Source organism: Ursus americanus, chromosome 14 (assembly GCF_024610735.1).
Source record: "Ursus americanus isolate L20-20 chromosome 14, mUrsAme1.1.p, whole genome shotgun sequence".
Classification (NCBI taxonomy): Eukaryota; Metazoa; Chordata; class Mammalia; order Carnivora; family Ursidae; genus Ursus; species Ursus americanus.
This window is the reverse complement of record NC_142140.1, coordinates 54591448-54610280: the sequence shown is the minus strand read 5'-3', so window position 1 is coordinate 54610280 and position 18833 is coordinate 54591448. Positions and strand designations below refer to the sequence as shown.

Here is an 18833-nt window from a genome sequence, read left to right as displayed (position 1 = left end):
CCTGTGGACGTGTGAGTCGGCGCGCGTTCCCTTTGTGAGCGAGCTCGGTCACGAGTGTGCGTATGAGTGCGAGTGCGCATGCGTGTGTGCCAGTGAGGGGGGAGCCGGTGTGTGTTCTGTGCGTGCTGGCTGCATGAGGAGAACGTGCCAGAAGGTGGCTGAGAGGAACTGAGCCCGTCCATGTGTTTAGGAGTCTAGCAAGTGTCCATGAGGGTAGGTGCGTGTGTGAATGAGTGTGAGTGTTTCTCGGCACGAGTGTGTCTCCTCCTGCGCGTCAGTGAGGGTGACACAGGTCATCCCAAGGGAGCAGCCGTGACACCAAGGGCTGAGGACAAGGTGCCTTTGCGAGGGTGCGTCTGGGGGAACAGAGGAGCCCCTGGGTGTGTGTCCTTGTAATTCTACGGGAACGTCAGCGTGACTGGTGTGCAGTGCGTGTGTATCTGTCTGTGCTTCCACGTGTGTGTGTGGGTGCCCTGGTGAGGCTGTGGCGAGGGTGTGTCCCCCCGCCAGGTGTTCTCAGTGTGCAGTGGAAGGAGCTTCATTAGTGTGTCCTGCTGGCAGAGGTATGACTCACGGTCTAAGGGTGGGCTCTCCGGGGTCAGGGAGGGGAAGTAGAGGCTGGCCCTGCCCCAGGGAGAGGGCTGGTGGACACACGGGTGGAGGTGTGCCCCCGTGACCCGAGGCGGCCAGCGCAGCGGAGCCCTGCGTGTCCCCCAGATGTGGACGAGTGCCGCATGCTCACTCACCTGTGCCCCCGCGGTGAGTGCATCAACAGCCTCGGCTCCTTCCGCTGTCGCTGCCAGGCTGGGTACGCGCCCGATGCTGCTGCCACAGCCTGTCTGGGTGAGCCTCCCCAGCCCCAGCCCCCAGCCCCGCCCCTTTGCACAGCACCTGGCTTGCACTTCCGGCCAAAACCAAAAGCAGAGCATCCCTGGTCCTGGCCCCCACCCCGACCCCATCTGGGCCACTTTCCTCCTGGTATTTTGTGCGTCCTAAGATTTTCAGTTACGCTGTGTAGCAGATGTCAGCTGAGTCAGGGATCAGCAAACTCCAGCTCAAGGGACTAGTCCGGCCCTCCACTTGGTTTTGTTAATAAAGTTTTATTGGCACAGAGCCATGCCTGTTTGTTTCCCTTCCCTTTGTGGCTGCTTTCCCACCACAAAAGCAGAGTTGAGTAGTTGGAACTGAAACCATGTGGTGTGCAAAGCCAACTGTGTTTATTCTCTGGCTTTTGTGGAAAAAGGGCCAATTCCTTGTGTAAGCCCATAGAGCCTGATTGCTTAGGGCCTGAGTGGAGACCCCAGGCCCGGAGTCTCTGGGAACATCTGTGTGACGCCCCTGCATGCTGCCGACCCTCTAGATGTGGACGAGTGTGGCCAGGCCCCCACACCGTGTGCCTTCCTCTGCAAAAACACCGAGGGCAGCTTCTTGTGCTCCTGTCCCCGAGGCTACCTGCTGGAGGAGGACGGCAGGACCTGCAGAGGTGACGTCCCCCCCAGGCCCTGTGGGTCTCTGTCCCTGGTCCCCCAGAGATGCCCAGGGCGCATCCCCAGCCGCTCATCCCCTCCCTGCCACTGTGTGGCGTTGGACGCCAGCCCTGGGGTCTTTCCCCTGGGAAGTCCCCAGCCCTGGGGTTCCCTGCCCTGAGCCTGCGGGGACCGTCTGTGCCGCAGACCTGGACGAGTGCTCCTCCAGGCAACACAACTGCCAGTTCTTCTGCGCCAACACCATCGGCTCCTTCACCTGCCACTGTCCCCCTGGCTTCACCCGGCACCACCAGGCCTGCCTTGGTGAGTCCCCTCGCCCGTCCCCACAGCTGGCACGTGGCAGCCGCCTTCACTTGTTTCCCAAATACATAGCAAGCACCGTGTGCTAGACATCGGGGACACGGGTGATCGGACCAAAGTCCGTGCTCTGTGGGTGCTCATATCCCGGTGATAGTCTCCTTCCTCACCCTAGGGACGTGGGAGGCCTGCCCTGAGGAACCCCTCTGACCTTGGCCCAGGACACCTCCCTTTGCCCCTGACCAGTCCTTGCTAGGTCTCTCTCCTCGGGTCTCCCCAGAGTGCTCCTGAAAGCCTAGGGGCTCACAGGGTCCAGAGGGGCAGTTGGTTCAGAAACCAAAGCTGCAGGACATCTGCCACTCCCATCGCTTTTTAGTGTCTTGTGGCCTCCAAGAAGCAGACCCCCTCTGAGGGCCAAGCCCAGCCATGGGTGGCCCCATTCAGCCTCCCACGAACCCACTCGGCCAGCACCTACGGAGACCCCCTGTGTCCCGGGCAGTGCTCTAGGCCAGAGGGCTGCCGACTCCAACCTCCCGGGTCAGGCCCAGCCCCCTACTTGCTTTTGTTAATAAAGTTTTATTGGCACGCAGTCACGCCCATGCATTTACACACAGTCCTTTTCTACAAAAGCAGAGCCAGAGCTAAGTAGTTGAAACAAAGTCACACATATTTTTCCTAGCTGTCCCTTCACAGAACGGATTTGCCTAGCCCTGTCCTAAACCCTGAGGGCACAGCAGTGAACACAAGAGGCAAGCCTGCTGTTGTGTGGACTGTCCCCGCGAGTGGGGAATCCAGATAGAAACGAACAATAAGTTAACACTATCGCCGCTGGAAGGCGACGCGCGGCATGAAAGAAAGAAAACAGAAAGCAGAGTAAGAGATCGGGAAGGCTGAGATATTTCACGTAGGGATCAGAAGCCTCCTCAAAAGGGGTATTTGTACAAAGGGCCGAAGGAGATGCAGGAGCGAGTTGTGTGTCCGTCTGGGGAAGAGCCTTCCGAGCCTTGAAACAAGATGCAGTTCTCGTTCTCTGCACCGTTGAGGTGTTTTCCCTGTCTCCGAAGATGAGCACACCTAACGCGGCATCTGTGCGTGGGCAGGTGCCTGCACGCACACATGCGGGCCCGTGTGCCCACGCACACGCCCCACGCACTGAGCAAGCTCACCTGGGACTCCTCTCCCACAGATGGAGGGCTCCGGACCATTCCTCACTAACATCTGCCTAGCCTGTACCCCTTGTGGGTGGTCTTAGGCTAACTAGATCAGGAGTCGGCAATTTTTTTTCTATCAAAGGCCCCACAGCAGATCTGTCCAGCTTTGTGGTCCACACGGCCTTTGCCGAAAACACTCGGCCTTGCCCTTGGAGGTCAAAAGCAGCCCCAGACAGTTCGTCTAAATGAATGGGCGTAACCGCGTGCCAATGAAATGCATTTACAAAAAGCAGGCAGCGGGCCAGATTTGGGTCTCGGGCCTCTGTCTGCTGAGGCCCGAACTAGAAGATCAAACTTACGTGACCGCGGTGGGGCCCCCGACACTTGGTTTGCTTTGCTGGATGCAAGGGAGAGAAACCGCCGTAGCGCTCGCTGCTTCTTTGTGGTGGGATCCCAGCAGGAATCCAGGGCTGGCCTCTGTGGCCCTTCAAGGGACACCTCAGACACGAGGGCTGAGCCCACGAGCAGATGTGGGAGCCACTCTGGCTTAGAAGCCCCATGTCCCCAGTGTCTCTTGCACCCAGGAGAGATTCCAGGTCCCCAACGGAGTGTCTAGGGTCAAGAATCTTCATACTCGAGGAAGCCAAAGCTAGGGTTCCCCGCCAGAAATGGGTTCTTCCCCAAAGCCCCAGCATGAGCCATTACCACCATCACCAGCCTTGTCTCGGCTTGTGCTGCTGAAACAAACACCCTAGACCGGGGTGGGGGTTGGGGTTTAAACAGTAGAACTGCTCACGGTTCTGAACGCTGCAAGTCCAAGGTCAGGCTGCCAGGAAGGTCGGTTGCTGGTAAGGGCTCTCCTCTCAGCTTGCAGACAGCTGCCTCCTCTCCGCGTGCTCACGAGACAGAGAGAGAGCAAGCTCTTGGGTGTCTCTTGTTAAAAGGGCACTCACCCCATCCTTGCTCCCCCCCAGGAGCCCACAGAGGGTAAGTCAGCCACCCTAGGTCACACAGCTTTGGAGGCAATGCCATTGAGAGTCGAACGAAGTCCTCTATATGCATGATCTCGAATGTTCAGGGAAGTTCTATAAGGTGGGGACGGTTATGGATCTCATTTCACATAAGGAGAAAACTGAGGCACAGAGAGGGTCAGTGACTTGCCGGAAGCCACACCATCAATCAGGTGGCGGGCCTGGCACAGTGGCGCCTGACCCGAATCCCCTAACCATTAGGCCATCCTGTTGGTTCTCTGTCCCCTGCAGACAATGACGAGTGCTTGGCTCAGCCTGGCCCGTGTGGCCCCCGTGGGCGCTGTCACAACACACCTGGCAGCTTCCGCTGTGAGTGCCACCAAGGCTTCGCCCCGGACAGCTCAGGCCGTGCCTGTGAAGGTAGAGCTGGGCTTTGGGTGGAGTCCGGGCCCTGGGCTGCAGTCCAGAGGGCTGCCGGGCAAGCCCTCTGACCCTGTCCGTGTCTCGCAGACGTGGATGAGTGTGACGGGCCCCACCGCTGCCAGCACGGCTGTCAGAATGAGCTGGGGGGCTACCGCTGTGGCTGCCCTCAGGGCTTCACCCCGCACTCCCAGTGGAGCCAGTGTGTGGGTGAGTGTCCGGGGCTGGGAGGAAGCTGGGGCCCCCCTCAGGATCTGTCCAGAGTGGGCAACTGGGAACCACCCCACCCAGGATGCTGTGACAAGCGCAACTACCCGAAGGACAAATGGGCTGGCCTGGGAGGTCGTGCACCCCCCCACCTCCACTGCTGGGGAGGCTGGGGAGTCAGGGGGCCGCGGAGCAAGCTTGGCAAAGCTCAGGTCCGCTTCTTAGGGAGTGGCAGCCTGGGGGGCTCAGCTGAGAAGGATTCTGAGTCAGTGCCTGGGATCACTGGAACAGAATGCTGTGATAGATTAGTGATGCCTGCCAAGGGTGTGGCAATAGGGACCAGGAGCGTGCATGCCACATCTTTGCAGAGCCCTTGCAGAGGCCCTCAGTCCGGGGGACTAGCCTTCTGCACCCCAACCTTTTCCACCGCGTGCTTCTCTTTGTGCTCCAGGCCCTGCTCATGACAGCCTCGTCCTTACCACGTCTCTCTGCTCCTCCCCTACAGTCTGGCTTTCACTCTCTACCCTCGTTGGGCCCGCTCTCTGGAGACCCCTCACCTCCCCTGCTCTGGGCACCACTGCCTTCTCCTCCTGGACACTCTCCTCCCTCAGTCTCTGTTGTGGCTGTCCCTGCCCTCCTGCCACCTCTCTGACACTGCCTTCTCTCTGGTCCCTCCTCCTGCCCCCGATGGTGGGTCCTCAGCCCCGTTCTCCAGCTTTGCCCCGCCCTGGAGCAGTTGTCCCCTGGGGACTGCACAGACCTTTGCCTCCACTGGGTTCCTCCTGGTCGGCCTGCCTTCCCTTCTGCGCACTCATGCCCTCACTCCTGCAGCCGTGGCCTGCCCGGGACTACCTCGCATCGGGCCCTGGGATAGAGAAATGGGCCAAGTAGCGGACTCCATCCCTGTTCTCTGGTTGTCCCCTCTAGTGGGGGGGACCAGGATTACTTAGGCCAGTGGTTCTCAACTGGGAATGGTCCTGGGAATGTCCCCAAGGGGGGACATTGTGAAGTGTCTTGGAGACCTTCTGCTCAGCATGACTGGGAGGTGGGGGTGCTCCTGGCAACTCGTTTGTGGAGGCCACGGCAGCTGCTCGTATGGTACACGGGACAGCCCCCACCGTAAAGAATGATCCGGTCCCCGATATCAGTCGTGCCAAGTAAGAAACCTCGTTCTAGATTGTCCCACAATTTAGGAGTTCTGGGAAGTTTTGAGAAATGCCTTGAAGGAGAATTACAGGGCTGGGGGAGTTGAGGATTGTAGGGGCGGGCAGACCTAGTCCCAGGGCTGATGGAGAGCTGGATGGAGGGGGACGCTGACCCAGGGCTCTGAAGGAGGAGCCGGAGTTAACAGCGTGGGGACCAGGAGTGTGGCGGGCAGGGGCTCTGGGGGTGCCAAGGCTGCCCCCCCGGCCGCCACATTCTCGCTCTTTTGCTCTCCCCACTCACAGACGAAAACGAGTGTGCGCAGTCTCCTGCAGCCTGCGGCAGTGCCTCCTGCCGCAACACGCTGGGCGGCTTCCGCTGCGTCTGCCCCTCTGGCTTTGACTTTGACCAGGCCCTGGGGGGCTGCCAGGATGTAGACGAATGCGCCGTCTGGGGCGGCCCCTGTAGCTACAGCTGCGCCAACACCCCTGGTGGCTTCCTGTGCGGCTGCCCCCGAGGCTACTTCCGGGCTGGGCAAGGGTGAGGGGCTTGAGCCGGGCGGGCGCAGATCCCCCAACCCTGCGAGAGCACACACACACACATGCGTCTGTGCACACATGCATTTACACACGTGTGCACAGAGACCTGGTCACAGAGCCTCCCAGCACACGTATGGGTCCACACGCGAGTTCACACCCCATTTTGGTGTCATTGCCTGCCTGGTGCTGCCGTATATTTGCACGTGCGGAGTGGTAGGTGCACACTTCTCTGTAATACCCTCGAGCATACGTATGACTCACAGCTACGCCGACATGCCTGGGCACCCTTATGCATTCGTACATCTCAGTGTGCACACGTGTGCACGTAATACACACCGCTGCCGTGGGGTGCCTGTAGGCCCACATCTCTGCCCAGGTAAGCTAAGGGATGCATGCACACACGCACACCCCCTTTGTGTAGGCACACGCAAAGGCACACCCTCCCATTTACACACCAGCACCCGTCCCCCATGGGCAGTGTGGCTCTGAATGGAGAGTGGGGGCTGGAGGGGGTAGTGGGGGGGATCCCACCAGCTTGCCCCTGAAGACCCACCACCCCCTTTGTCCTGGCCCAGGCACTGTGTCTCTGGCCTGGGCTTCAGCCCTGGACCCCAGGAGACCCCAGACGAGGAGGAGCTGCTCTCATCTGAAACCTGCTATGAATGCAAGATCAATGGCCTCCCCGCTCGTGACCGGCCACGGCGCAGTGCCTATGGGAGCCACCAGGTGAGGAGAGGAAAGGCAGAAGCGAGACAGGAATGTTGGGTCTGAGGGGCGTTCCGTATTAGATTGAACTAAATATGAATGTATTACTTTGCCCTATTTTCCCTCTTGTTTTTCTCCCTTTCCTATTGTTACCATTGTTTTCTGTAAGCTTCGCAAGGGTAGGGCCCTGTGTCTGTAAGAGTGAGTGCAGTGGTTGTTGGGGCTCCTGGGATGGGTGCCCACGGATTGCATGGGGTAGAGGAGGGCTGCCCCCCACTCCGCACCGCCCACCCCAGGCTTTGCCTGCAATACCCAAGACTGCCAGCAGGTGTCAGTAAGAGCACATGTCTGAGCAACACTGGGGGCGGCGCGGGGGTGGGGGGTGGGGGGCGCTGAAGTCTCCAGAAGGAAAGGGCAGGAAAAAAGGGATAGCTTTCGCATTCACCCAACCACAAAGCACCCTTCAACATGTAAATGAGGCGGAACAAACACAGCAGTGCCCAGAGCCAAGGAGAAGAAAACACAGATCACCTCTAGTAGGACTAGGCTACGTCACCGGGCCCGCGTTAGCCTGCCATTGAGGCCGCTGGCTTATTCAGGGCCCTGTCCGGCTGCCAGGACCAGGAGCGCACTCAGAGCAGTTCACATAAAGGGAGGTTTGTCATCTGCACACAGGGTGCTCTCAAAGGGCCCAGATGCAGGAAGCGTAGCAACCCCACCCCCACCCCAGGAACGGGAAAGCTATTGGCAGCTCCTCTCTGTGGCCCCTGCGCACTGCATTCCGATTTTCCCCACCTCTGACCGGCATCTGCCTGGTCTTTGTCCACAGGTGAGCCTGGCCAGCCTTGACTCTGAGGCCCCGCTGACCTTGGGCCTGAACCTCTCACGCCTGGGCGGGGCTGAGCACATCCTGGAGCTGCGGCCAGCCCTGGAGAGCCTGGGGGGACGGGTCCGCTATGTCATTGCCCGTGGCAACGGGCCAGGCTTCTTCCGCGTGCATCACCTCCGGGGCCTCAGCTCCCTGCAGCTGGGGCGTCGGAGGCCGGGGCCTGGAACCTACCAGCTGGAGTTGGTGAGCGTGGCCAGGCCCTGGGGCACCTGGCCCGAGCGGAAGCTGACGCCAGGGGGCGGGGCCTTGCGGCTGAAGGTGCAGCTGCGGCTGCTGTAGTTGGAAGGAGCCCGCATCTCCTGCCTGACCCCAGGCCCCTCCCGCAGCCCCCACTCTGGACTCCCTCCATGGGCACTGCCCCATCCTTGCCTCTTCCGGCGGGAGTTGGGGGAAACTGATGTCACGCAGCTCACCACACGCCGCAGAGAGACCCCGGTGACCTGGTGAAGCCTTGGCCTCGGTCGCCCCAGGGCCCCCCATTCATCCTCTTCTCCAGAAGGGCAGATTCTGGAGTTGGGGGGCTACCGATCCCACGAGCAATGGGATCACTGACCAGGTGGAACTCCAAAACTCAGGACGAGTAAAATGCGATTCTGCGACCTCAGGCGAACCCAGCCTCTGCCCAGGGGGACCCCAACATTCTGTCTTCCCTGGAGACAGCTGGAAGCCGTGGCATGCAACGTCCTCCTCCAACAACCAGGGTCAAAGAGGGGCCTGTGATTCCCTGTAGCTGGTCAATCTCAGGCTTACACTGCTGCACTGCACCGTGGCTCACCCCTGGGGGACGGTGGGACATGGGAACGGACTGCTGGAGTGGGCCTGGGGCTTGACCCTCCGAGCCAAAGAGCCTCTGGGGCCCCAGCCAGAGTTGGTGACACGCAGCCATGCTCAGGCCCCCAGTGGGGTGGGCTAGGGTTCCAGGCTGCTTTTATATCAGAAGCAGAGACAACAATAAAGTTATTTTGGGTTAAGTCCGCCTCCTTGGCATGTTCTGGAAGTCAGGAGATGCTGCCCTCAGCAGGGCCAGGTCAGGCTCACAGGTCAAGGAGCAGGAGACCCCGGAGGGTGGGAGCTTTGGAGGGATGGACTTCAGCCTGGGGCCCGGAGGAGAAAGCGTGCAGGTGAGACACAGGTGAAGGCCACCTTCCACCTGAGGGTGGGGAACACGGTCCCAGGGTGCAGGCAAGTTTCTGTGAACTTCAGACCTGTGAGTGGCACAAGGCCACCACTGGAAGCCCTTGTGGGTTCACTAGTCCTGATGACAACAGCTCACGCTTCCTGACGACGTACGATGCGCTGGGCACCATTCCAAGTATTTTCCCATCGTCGACCCATTTAGCTGTCCTGGCAACTGCCTGGAAATAGAGGCTGTTGGGCTCCTCCCCATTTTACAGACGGGAAAATAGCCTTATAGACGTGAAGCAACTTGGCCAAGCTGACTCCAGGTGGCAGGTAGCTTGAGCCAGGGTTAAAAATGGGGCGTCTGGGCCAGCCTCGCTGCCGTCACCGACCGGGCCATCCTGCCTGGTTCCACGGTGACGGCCCAGCTCGATGCCAGGAGGCCGTCAACGCGCGGTCAGTGTGTGTGTATGCTGGGCTGTCACAGACAGTAGTACGTTTATGATTTTTTTTAAGTTTACTTATTTTGTTTAGTAATCGCTACACCCAGTGTGGGGCTGGAGTTCATGACCCCGAGGTCCAGAGTCACGCTCTACTGACTGAGCCAGCCAGGCGCACCCCGAGAGAAGTGCGTTTAGTCCCCGCTAACTTGTACGAGAAAAGCAATGATACCATGCATTTCATAGGGGGTGGACCCAAGGCTTAGAGAGTTCGTAGAATCTGCCCGAGTGGCCTCCATAGCCTAGTGGGGCCTGGGTGTGAACCACTGGCCCCCAAACCACCTCTCGTCCTCTAGAGAGAGAGCATTTGGTTTTCTTTTTTTGTTTGTTTGTTTGGTTTTTTTTAAAGATTTATTTATTTATTCGATAGAGATAGAGACAGCCAGCGAGAGAGGGAACACAAGCAGGGGGAGTGGGAGAGGAAGAAGCAGGCTCATAGCAGAGGAGCCTGATGTGGGGCTCGATCCCATAACGCCAGGATCATGCCCTGAGCCAAAGGCAGACGCCTAACCGCTGTGCCACCCAGGCGCCCCAGAGAGCATTTGGTTTTCATCTGGAATGTTCTCTGTCATGGTGGAAACAGGCTGCCAGAGGACAGGACAGTTGGATGGCTTGAGTCTGGCTGAGTGACCTGAGAGTGGCCCTGCCTCTCCCTGCAGGATGGTCACTGGTGCCTGGTCCCAGGGCTCTATTCTTGTCCTGGTTCTGGGCCCCTCGACCTAACAGGAGCTTCTCTGGACCCCTGTCCGAGTTTACAGAGGGCTCCTCCGCATTAGCCCAGGGATCTGAGCAGAACAAGAACAGCGAGCCCCGTTTTAGAGGCGAGGAAAGAGGCACCAAGAGAGCGAGCGGTTTGCTCCAGGTCACCAGCTAGACTCGCACCCGGGCCTACAGCCAGCACACCCCCCGGGAGCCGGCAGCTGTGAGGACTGCCAGCACCGATCTGGGGGTGGGACAGTCACGAGGGATTTAACACAAGCGGGGGCAGCAACTCACACCCCATAATGAAATGGGACAGACAGGAATGGCATCCCATCAAAGGTTTATTTAAAAACTATAGAAAACACGGCCTGGGAGAAGTGTCCCGAGATGGACTGGTGCTTTGCAAGGACCCAGACGGACACAGGCAGGCGTGGCCCAGGGCGGGTGGCAAGAGGTTGCAGGTGAGCGATGTACTCCAATGATCTGCTACAGGGCCCACTGCTTAGCACTGACTCTGGTTCCTGGAGCAGGCTAGGGGGCTCGAAGTAAGGTCAGCTCTCTCCTTCTAGCTGCCTGAGGAACAGGGTGTGGCAGGGGTGATGGGAGGGAGCCCACGGCAGGCTCAGGCACGGCTACTGAGATTTGGCCCAAATGACAGGCAGGCCAGGAGCTGCAGAGGACCGTTGTGGTGGAGAAAGGCCCAGCCCATCTTGTGCTGGGCAAATCCGGGAGATGTGCGGGCTCACGGTCCTGCAGGGGGATGGGAGAGGCCGGCAGGTGACGGGGACTGGAGTGGAGCAGGGGACCCTGCAGCTCTTGGTCCACACACCTGACATTTCATTGCGCTACTTGCCGAAGCCCCCCCTAGGCTGGGTTGGGGTAGTAAACAGCCCCCTGAGTGCCAGCCTGCAGGGCTGACCACAGAGCCAGCCCCCTTGGTCCTGGAAGGGAGTCCCCTCAGCCAGTCTGTGCTGATCAGGAGCTCTCATCCCTCAGCAGTAGTGATGGGTGGAGGGATGGTCACATGATCAGGTCCTTACCTGGATTAGCTTTTGTCAGGAGGGAAGTTTTCCTCTTGTTTCTTCTGGGGGGCCTCCTAAACTTGGGTGGTGGTAGCTTGGAGATTCCAGTGCTCGACTTCCTACATCTAGGGAGGGCACCTGTACAAGAGAAAAAGAAATAGATAAGAGCTCCACCAAGACCCTCTGAGCACCTGGATCCAGCCAAGCCTGAAGCCGTTGGCTAGTCATTTAAGCCAATGAGTTTCCCATTTGCTTGAATTTGCCATCTCTTGCAATGGAAGAAGTCTTGGCTGAAAGAGTTGTTCATTCACTCAGTCTCCACTCACCAGCAATCGGCCCTCTTTGGGGTGGCGGCAGCTGTCAGCATGCTGGACTTTGGGGGTGGAGAAGCCCAGAGGCCCACAGCAGGGAGGAGGCGGCCCCCTAGATGCTGGGCGTGGGTCTCACCCACCGTGCAAGTGTCTCCAGTGGTGCTTTGAGAGGGTGTTGTTCCCAGCATCCAGAGAGACCATCACCTTCTGCACCCAGCTGTCCCGCGGGTTCGCACACAGCATCTTGTCTTTCGTAAAGAAGAATCTGGGGGGGGGGGGAGCGGGTCCCCGGGTTAGGCTGTGAGCATGGAGCAAAGCTGCGTATGAGACACCCCCCCAGCCTCCCACAATCCCACTCACATCACAGCAGGCAGGTTGCAGCTCCCGCTCACTTCCTGGCGCCGGTAACCCGCGACACGCCGGAGGAAGCTGGGCCCAACACAGGGGTGGTAGTCTAGGCAGCAGTCCTCGGAGACACCTGCAAGCACGGCCCGGGGGCTCACGTCCTGTGTGCACGTGCGCTCTGCGAGGACTGCCCCAGACTCAGGTACCCCAAAACAGACCACAACACTGCCAGCCCAGGTGATAAGGAGGCCAACTCGGCTCACCTTTGGCCCCTGATATGGTGACAGCTGGCAGGAGTTGGAGGGGTTCCACAGTCCTGGGCTGGGAAGGACCCAGGAGCAAAGAATGAGGGACCAAAGCCACTTCTACTCCTGCTCTGGGGCGGAGGGCAAGGGGCGCAGCTGGAGCGCCCTGAGGAGGGGTCGCGGGCCACCAGGCCCAGCCCAGGCCCTTCTACAATGAATGGTCCGCCCGGCTGCTCCTGATTTCCCAGCTCCTGCTCCAGGTTGGCCCTTCCCCACCTAGGGTTATCACAGGTGCCTCTGCCTCTCTGTCCCCATCAGAGTGACCGCTTGGTCAGTGGGCTAGAAACCAGGAGGTCTCTTTGCTTACTGGTTGGTTGAAAAAAGCATTTTGAGTTCCTACTAGGTGTCGGATGTGTAGACAAACACAGAGGGGAATTGGACATGGGGATCTCCCAGCCTGGGTGGGGAGACCCAGAGGTGGTTCTGTGCTGCGAGGGGGAAGAACAGGGGCCTGGAGGGGGGTGGGCTCAGAAGAGGAGGAGCTGGTGCTGGCAGGGCCTAGGAGGATGACAGGTGGAACTGATGAGACAGTGAGAGGCCTTCAAGGCCCTGTGGGATCCATCCCTCTGCTGACCCCTGCCTCCAGGCTCCACACCTGAGTTCTGGCCAAGCGCAGTAGGAAGGATGGGGGAGGAGGAGGACTTGAGTGCTCCCCCCATCTCCAAACCTTGGCCCCAGAGGGCAAGGGGCAGGGGTGCTGGATAGACACTGGGTTGCAGTACCAGGCAGGCTGGGGGCCACTCTGCCCCCAGGATCAAAGGGCCCCAGGCTGGGCCTGGCTCCTGGATTGGGCCTCTGATAGCAGAACAATGGGAACCAAGCCCAGCCCCAACCCGGGCAAAGGTAAGTTCTGCTGGAAGCAGGGCTAGGGCCTCTCAGATGTAGTGAGGGGCAGACAGGGCAGGAAGGGTGGGGCATGGGGCTTTAACCAAGCCAGGGACCCTGCTCAGCCCACTGCTGGGGCTCAGCCATCTCCCCCGGGGCCCTGTCCTATATCCTAGGGACGCAGGACACAGTGGCCGGGCTCGTGGTGGACACTGTATGCACCAAATAGAGGGAAAAGTGGGAAGGGACTCCCCGTTAGTATCAGTAATGGTTATCATTGTTGTTACCCGAGCACTGGACCAAGAGTTTTGCAAATATCAGCCCATTGGTTTCTCGTGCCCTATCTCCACAGCAGGAATTCAGAGCCCCACTTTGCAGATGAGGAAACTGAGGCTCATGAAGACTGAGGAGTAACTCTCAGCCAGACCACACAGGTAGCCTGCGGGGTCGGGGGACGACTTACTCCTGTGTGGTCACACCACTGCAGGGGTGTCCCTGGCTATGCCACCACTGGGAACTACCCTCTGCTCCCCACAGTCCCTGGGCTGGCTGGAGTCCTGACAGGGAGGCCGTGGGTCATGGACCATGGAGGAGGCATCACAGGGGCTCTGGAAGGAGGAGCTGGGGGGCCTGTACCCCCAGGGAGCTGCTCAAATGCCAGAAGTTTCTACATCCCTGGGGTGGGAGTGGTCCGTCAGAATTCAGTGGTGGAAATGGAACCGGGGAGGCTTCTGGAGGAGGGGAGGGGCAAACGAGGGAGGGCAGGAAGGATGGGTAGGGAGAGGAGGGCTCCGGGGGGCAGGGTAGGTACAGCCCAAGACATTACCTTGAGCGTGGATAGCAGACCAGGCACCCACCACGCTGGCCACCAAGCAGAGAAGGAGCCACGGGTTCATAGCGCAGGCTGGTCTTCCTCCTCAGGGGTCTTGAGGAAGAATGGGGGAGGTGGGGATGGTGAGGACCCAAAATGGACAGCAGCGGGCACTCGGAACACCCCCATCTCAAGTCCGACCCCTAGGGCCCTCTCCACAGGATAGGGACCAGCGGTGCCGGTGGGGCCTGTGGCTGGTCTCAACCAAGATTGGGGGACGGGGGATGCAGTGGTGGGGGGACTCACCAGTGCCTGTGGGGTCCCAGGAGATGGTGCCTGCTGGGGTGTCTCCACGCCGTCCTGCCCAGCAGGCCAATAGGCCTCACAGCCTTTATAGATGGAGCCCCACCCTTTGGCCACCTGCTCTCCTCCCCCCTCCCCCCTCCTTTCCCACTCCGCCCCCGCCTCGGGTTTCTCCCGGTTTCTCTTTCTAGCTCCTCTCTCCCATGTCAAGGTGCACCAAGAGGGAGTTCGTTGTAGGCACCTGGGGACAGAGGACCGACTTCAAACAGCTGGCAGGAAACACTGACCCTCTCAATCAATGACATGGATTTGAGACAGACAAGGGCTGGCAACCTGGTGATTGGAGGCAGAACCACACATATGGACAGACCCAGCCTGCCCAGGCCACCTGGAGGCTGGCTGCCTGGGGACCCTCCTTGACTTCCTCCCCCATCCAGTCCTCTCAGTCAGCACCCCTGCTTTCTCCCCCAAAGGATGCTTTCTCCTCCCCACGTTCCCTCTCCTGTGGCACAGCAGGGTCCATACCAGCCTCCCGCAGATGGGCCTCAGGCTGCTTAGAGCCTTTGCCTCACTCCCTGCTCCCAAGCCCCCTGTTCCCATGGGGCCCTGACTTCACCCCACTTTTCTCTCCTTCCCCACAATGGGGTGCCTTATAGCTCTGCAGAAATGCCCTGGTTTTGAGAACAGGGAAATCCATAGAAGCAGAAAATAAAAGTTGTTGCCATCGGCTGGGAGGGGAGAACGGGGGTTCGTAAACACATGAACCTTACATTTTATCTTTTTTAAAGATTTATTTATTTATTTATTTATTTATTTATTTATTTATTTATTTATTTGAGAGAGCGCGCGCACACACAGCGGGGAGAGGGGCAGAGGGAGAGGGAGAGAATCCTCAAGCAGACTCCCCCCTGAACACAGAGTCCCAAGTGGGGCTGATTCCAAGACCCTGAGATCATGAACTGAGCCCAAGTCAAGAGTCAGACACTTAACTGACTGAGCCAGCCAGGCGCCCCTAAAGTTTTATTTTTAAGTAATCTCTACACCCAACGTGGAGCTTGAATCCACAGCCCTGATATCAAGTGTAGCAGGTTCAACCGACTGAGCCAGCCAGGCGCCCCTGGAACCTTAGACTTGCAAAGGGTGCAGTGTAAGGTGTGCGAATTTTCTCGAATATTATCTGGGGGAAATGTTATTAACAACCACCAGAACAAAGAAATGCTCTAGTTTTGGAAGACATGCCGGAGCCCCAGGTTACCACAGCGGCACGAAGCAAAGCAACACCTGTCTAGAACGCATTTTTTCCTTCCCCCCGGGTCGGCGTGGCTCCCCGGGTCAGAGGCGCCACGGGCGCCAGAGCGCGGTTGTGGCGGGAAGGCGGCTCTGCAGAGACCTCACAGCTGATTGCTTTTAACTTTTAACTTTTTATCACCCGTATCCTTAGCTACAGACCACCCTAGGTATTTATCACACCCGTACCCCTTTCTCATCTCCCCGTCCCACTAGCAACCCCTGCCCGAGACCTTTCGCAGCTCGCCTGGGCGGAATCCTGTGGCTTTGGGGGCGGGGCTTTGGCGCGGGGCGGGGCCTGGGCAGGGGCGGAGCTTACGGGCAGGGGCGGAGCTTACGAGCCCGGCCTCAACCCGGCTCCCGAGGCAGCGGCTGTGGCCTTCCCTCCGCGCCGGCGCGCGACTCCAGTTCCTCAACCTCTTGCTCTGGGTGGGAGGGGAGTGGGGGGGGGCGGGACGCGTTTCCGCGTGACTGGGGGCGTGGGGACGCGGCGTGGCGGGCCCGCCAGCCTCTCCGCTCCGGTCCACTGCCCCGGCTTGTCCCGCCGCCGGCAGCCGCCAAGACTTGGCGTGACCCAGACTTGGCCGAGGTCCCCCGCGAGCCAGCCCTCCTCCCCACGCTGCCCCCCACGGTTTGTCCCACCCGCAGCCTTAACGGGGTGGAGGGTGTCAGAGGAACCTGCGCGCAGGGCAGACAGGGATTTGCGCCATCTTGGGCCCCGCGCAGGTGTCAGGGAGGCGGCGGGATGCTCAGACCCTGAATGAAAACCCCGGAGTTCTGAGGACCGTGGCTGCTGGGTGTGGGGGCCGGATCCTCACGGCCAGGGCTGAACTGGGAAAGGGGAGGCCTCTTCTGTTCCTACAGCTGTTGGAGGCGACCCTCTTCTCCTGCACGTGTGAAACGAGCGCAGCTGGTGGGGGTGGGGGTGGGGGTGGGAAGCTTCCTCTAGCCTCCTGGTCACCAGCCCTGACGATGGGGTCCGTTGGGGGTGCTTTCCAGCCTGAAGCTGAGCCAAGCTGAGGGACTGACCACATCCCAGGGCCTGCAGGTTGGAAGGGCCGGCCAAGGCCTTCCTTCCATGAGCTCAGCTCAGCTTTTGGGAGTCCCCCTTGGGAGGGAATGGCTAATGAGTGCACACAGATGGTCCAAGGGAGAATGGGATGGGGGAGGATGGGCTCTGTGATGGGGAACCGCTCCCTTTGGAGTGAGTTCCTCTGGGGGCCGGCTCACTCTCATTTCTCTGCTGGAGAACCGGCCCAGGTGTTCAATGTTGGACAACTTTACAGAGGAGGAGACAGAGGGTCAGGGAGGCTCAGAGTCATCAGAAAGGGACAGGGGCACTGGGGAAGGGCCACGAGCTGAAGTGGGGGTCCTCCTGAAATTGCTGCTGCATATTAGATCCTCCCTTCCCTGTGCTGTCTACAGCTCTCCTGAACCTCTGGTGCCTACAGGTCCCTGCTCAGGTGGCCTCGGAAAGCAGCAGCTAGGGGCCCTCCCCCCACACCTCGTTGTTGTGCATACCGACCCCGGGTGCTGGGCCTGGACTCCCGTGGTTCCCAGCTGCCTCCCGCTCTGGCCCAGATGCACTGTGGTTACCAGGCAACTAGAGAAGGGAGGAAAAGGGGTTTTTCCAGGATGCCTTGCAAGCCTCTGGCCTGACTTGCAGGGATTTCATTTTTAGACTGTCCCTGTGTGACCCCTTTCCCTGTGTTCCTGATGTGGTTGACCCTGCTGCCTCCTGGAAACCGGCCTAGAGGGGCTTTCCTCCCCAAGCTGACCAGTGGTCTCTGCGTTCCCTGGGGTAGCCGCAGTGACTGTCTGGGTGGGCGCCAGGCCCTGGTTGTATGCAGTCTTGGTCTCAGTCCTGGTGCTTCCCCTGCTCTCACTGGACGTGTGGGGGACAGGCCAGCTGGACTGCCCCAGCTAGGAAGGGGGCCTATTGCTGGACCCACCAGGCTGGGCTGAGGCAGCGGTGGTGTGGGGAGGAAGGGCAGTGGGCCCTGAGGAGAAGGGCCCAGAGGGCCCTCTAGGAGACCCTCTGTGAAGCTGCTGGGCTCCATTCACCCACAGGTTTTCCGGGCACCTCTTCCATACCAGCCATTTGCTAGGCCCCGGGGTGATGGCAGTAAGCAGATGTGTCCCAGCCATGAAAGATGACAGTGATGTCACCGATCCTCACCAAACATCTGTTGGGGGCCATTTGTTATCCTGTTCATTCACCAAACACTTAGCAAGTGCCTACTGTATGCCAGGCACTGGGCTGGGTGCCAGGGGAAAGCAGTGAAGTAGACAGATGGTCCCAGGGTGGAGCAGACAAGACAAGTAGCAAATACGAAGCAAGATACTTCGAGATTAGGATCACACTACAAATCCTGGTGTGACAGGAAGACACTGGGGATGGGCTGGGCTCCTCCAAAGAGAGTGGCCCGAGATGATAACAACCCCGCAGGATTAATATTCATCCCCATTTTACAGGGAAAACGCAATCAACTAAAGCTCAGAGAGGTTAAGTTGTCGCCCCAGTAAGTGGGGCCGGATTCCAAGCTCAGCTCTGACCCCCTCATTCCACATGTACTGATTGGGGGCTGTATTAAGCATGTCTTGGGGTGCCTGGCTAGCTCAGTCGGTTAAGTGTCTGCCTTCAGCTCGGGTCATGATCCCAGTGTTCTGGGATCGAGTTCCGCATTGGGCTCCCTGCTCACCTGGATGCCTGCTTCTCCTTCTCCCACTGCCTCTTCCCGCCCCGCTCGCGCTCTCTAATATATAAATAAAGTCTTTTTTTTTAAAGCATGCCTTTAAAAATTTTTTTAATACTGTATTTTATTTAACCCTATCTATAAAAATATTATCATCTCCACACGTAATCAAATAAGAATGATTAATGAGACACTCCCCCCCTTCTTTTGGCATAGTAAATCTTGACTGTACATTTGCAGCACGTTTCAAGTGCCAAACAGCCACATGTGGTGGTGGCTAGTGGCTACCTCCGTGGACAGGGCAGGTCTAGCCACAGATAATCGTCAGTTCACAATTTTATTCGGATTCTTTTTTATTTTTGTTTCTTAGTAAGACTTTTTTTTAAAGAGCAGTTTAATTTTCCCAGTGATACTGAGGGGAAGGTACAGAGGTTTCCCACATACCCTTTGCCCCACACTTGGAGAGTCTCCTTCGTTATCAACATCCTGCCCCGGAGCCCCAGACGGTGCATGTGTTACCATCAGCGAGTTTGCCCTGGCACATCGCTATCATCCAAAGTCCATAGTTTACATCAGGGTCCACTCCCGGTGCTGTACGTTCCATGCGTTTATACAAATGTATAATGACACGCATCCCTCTTTATGGTATCAGGGTATTTCACTGCCCTGAAAATCCTCTGTGCTCCAAGCATGTCTTTTTTTATGATGATGTTTTGATAGCCAGGACCTCCCTGATCAGGGAAGGACTGCGCGTCCCAGGGTTAGCAGATTCCTAGAGATCGTAAATGCCTTGTGACT

At 58.8% G+C, this 18833-nt stretch overlaps 2 protein-coding genes across 2 annotated transcripts in view; one reads left to right on the top strand and one right to left on the bottom strand.

The window, feature by feature from the left end:
• The window catches only part of FBN3 (fibrillin 3), a 53918-nt gene extending 45138 nt beyond the window's left edge, over window positions 1–8780 (top strand). The window contains exons 56-63 of the mRNA XM_045774393.2: window positions 718–843; window positions 1361–1483; window positions 1674–1790; window positions 4198–4326; window positions 4417–4536; window positions 5982–6216; window positions 6791–6941; window positions 7750–8780. Of these exons, the coding sequence (XP_045630349.2) occupies window positions 718–843; window positions 1361–1483; window positions 1674–1790; window positions 4198–4326; window positions 4417–4536; window positions 5982–6216; window positions 6791–6941; window positions 7750–8088 (1340 nt within the window). The 3' untranslated portion in view covers window positions 8089–8780. The remainder of the gene's footprint in view (window positions 1–717; window positions 844–1360; window positions 1484–1673; window positions 1791–4197; window positions 4327–4416; window positions 4537–5981; window positions 6217–6790; window positions 6942–7749) is intronic.
• A 1536-nt stretch (window positions 8781–10316) lies between these two features.
• CCL25 (C-C motif chemokine ligand 25) overlaps window positions 10317–18833 on the bottom strand; it is a 32934-nt gene continuing 24417 nt past the window's right edge. The window contains exons 9-14 of the mRNA XM_087867740.1: window positions 16861–16942; window positions 15659–15764; window positions 13765–13854; window positions 11824–11941; window positions 11600–11728; window positions 10317–10371 (exon numbers count right to left, since the gene is read on the bottom strand). Of these exons, the coding sequence (XP_087723866.1) occupies window positions 10317–10371; window positions 11600–11728; window positions 11824–11941; window positions 13765–13854; window positions 15659–15764; window positions 16861–16942 (580 nt within the window). The remainder of the gene's footprint in view (window positions 10372–11599; window positions 11729–11823; window positions 11942–13764; window positions 13855–15658; window positions 15765–16860; window positions 16943–18833) is intronic.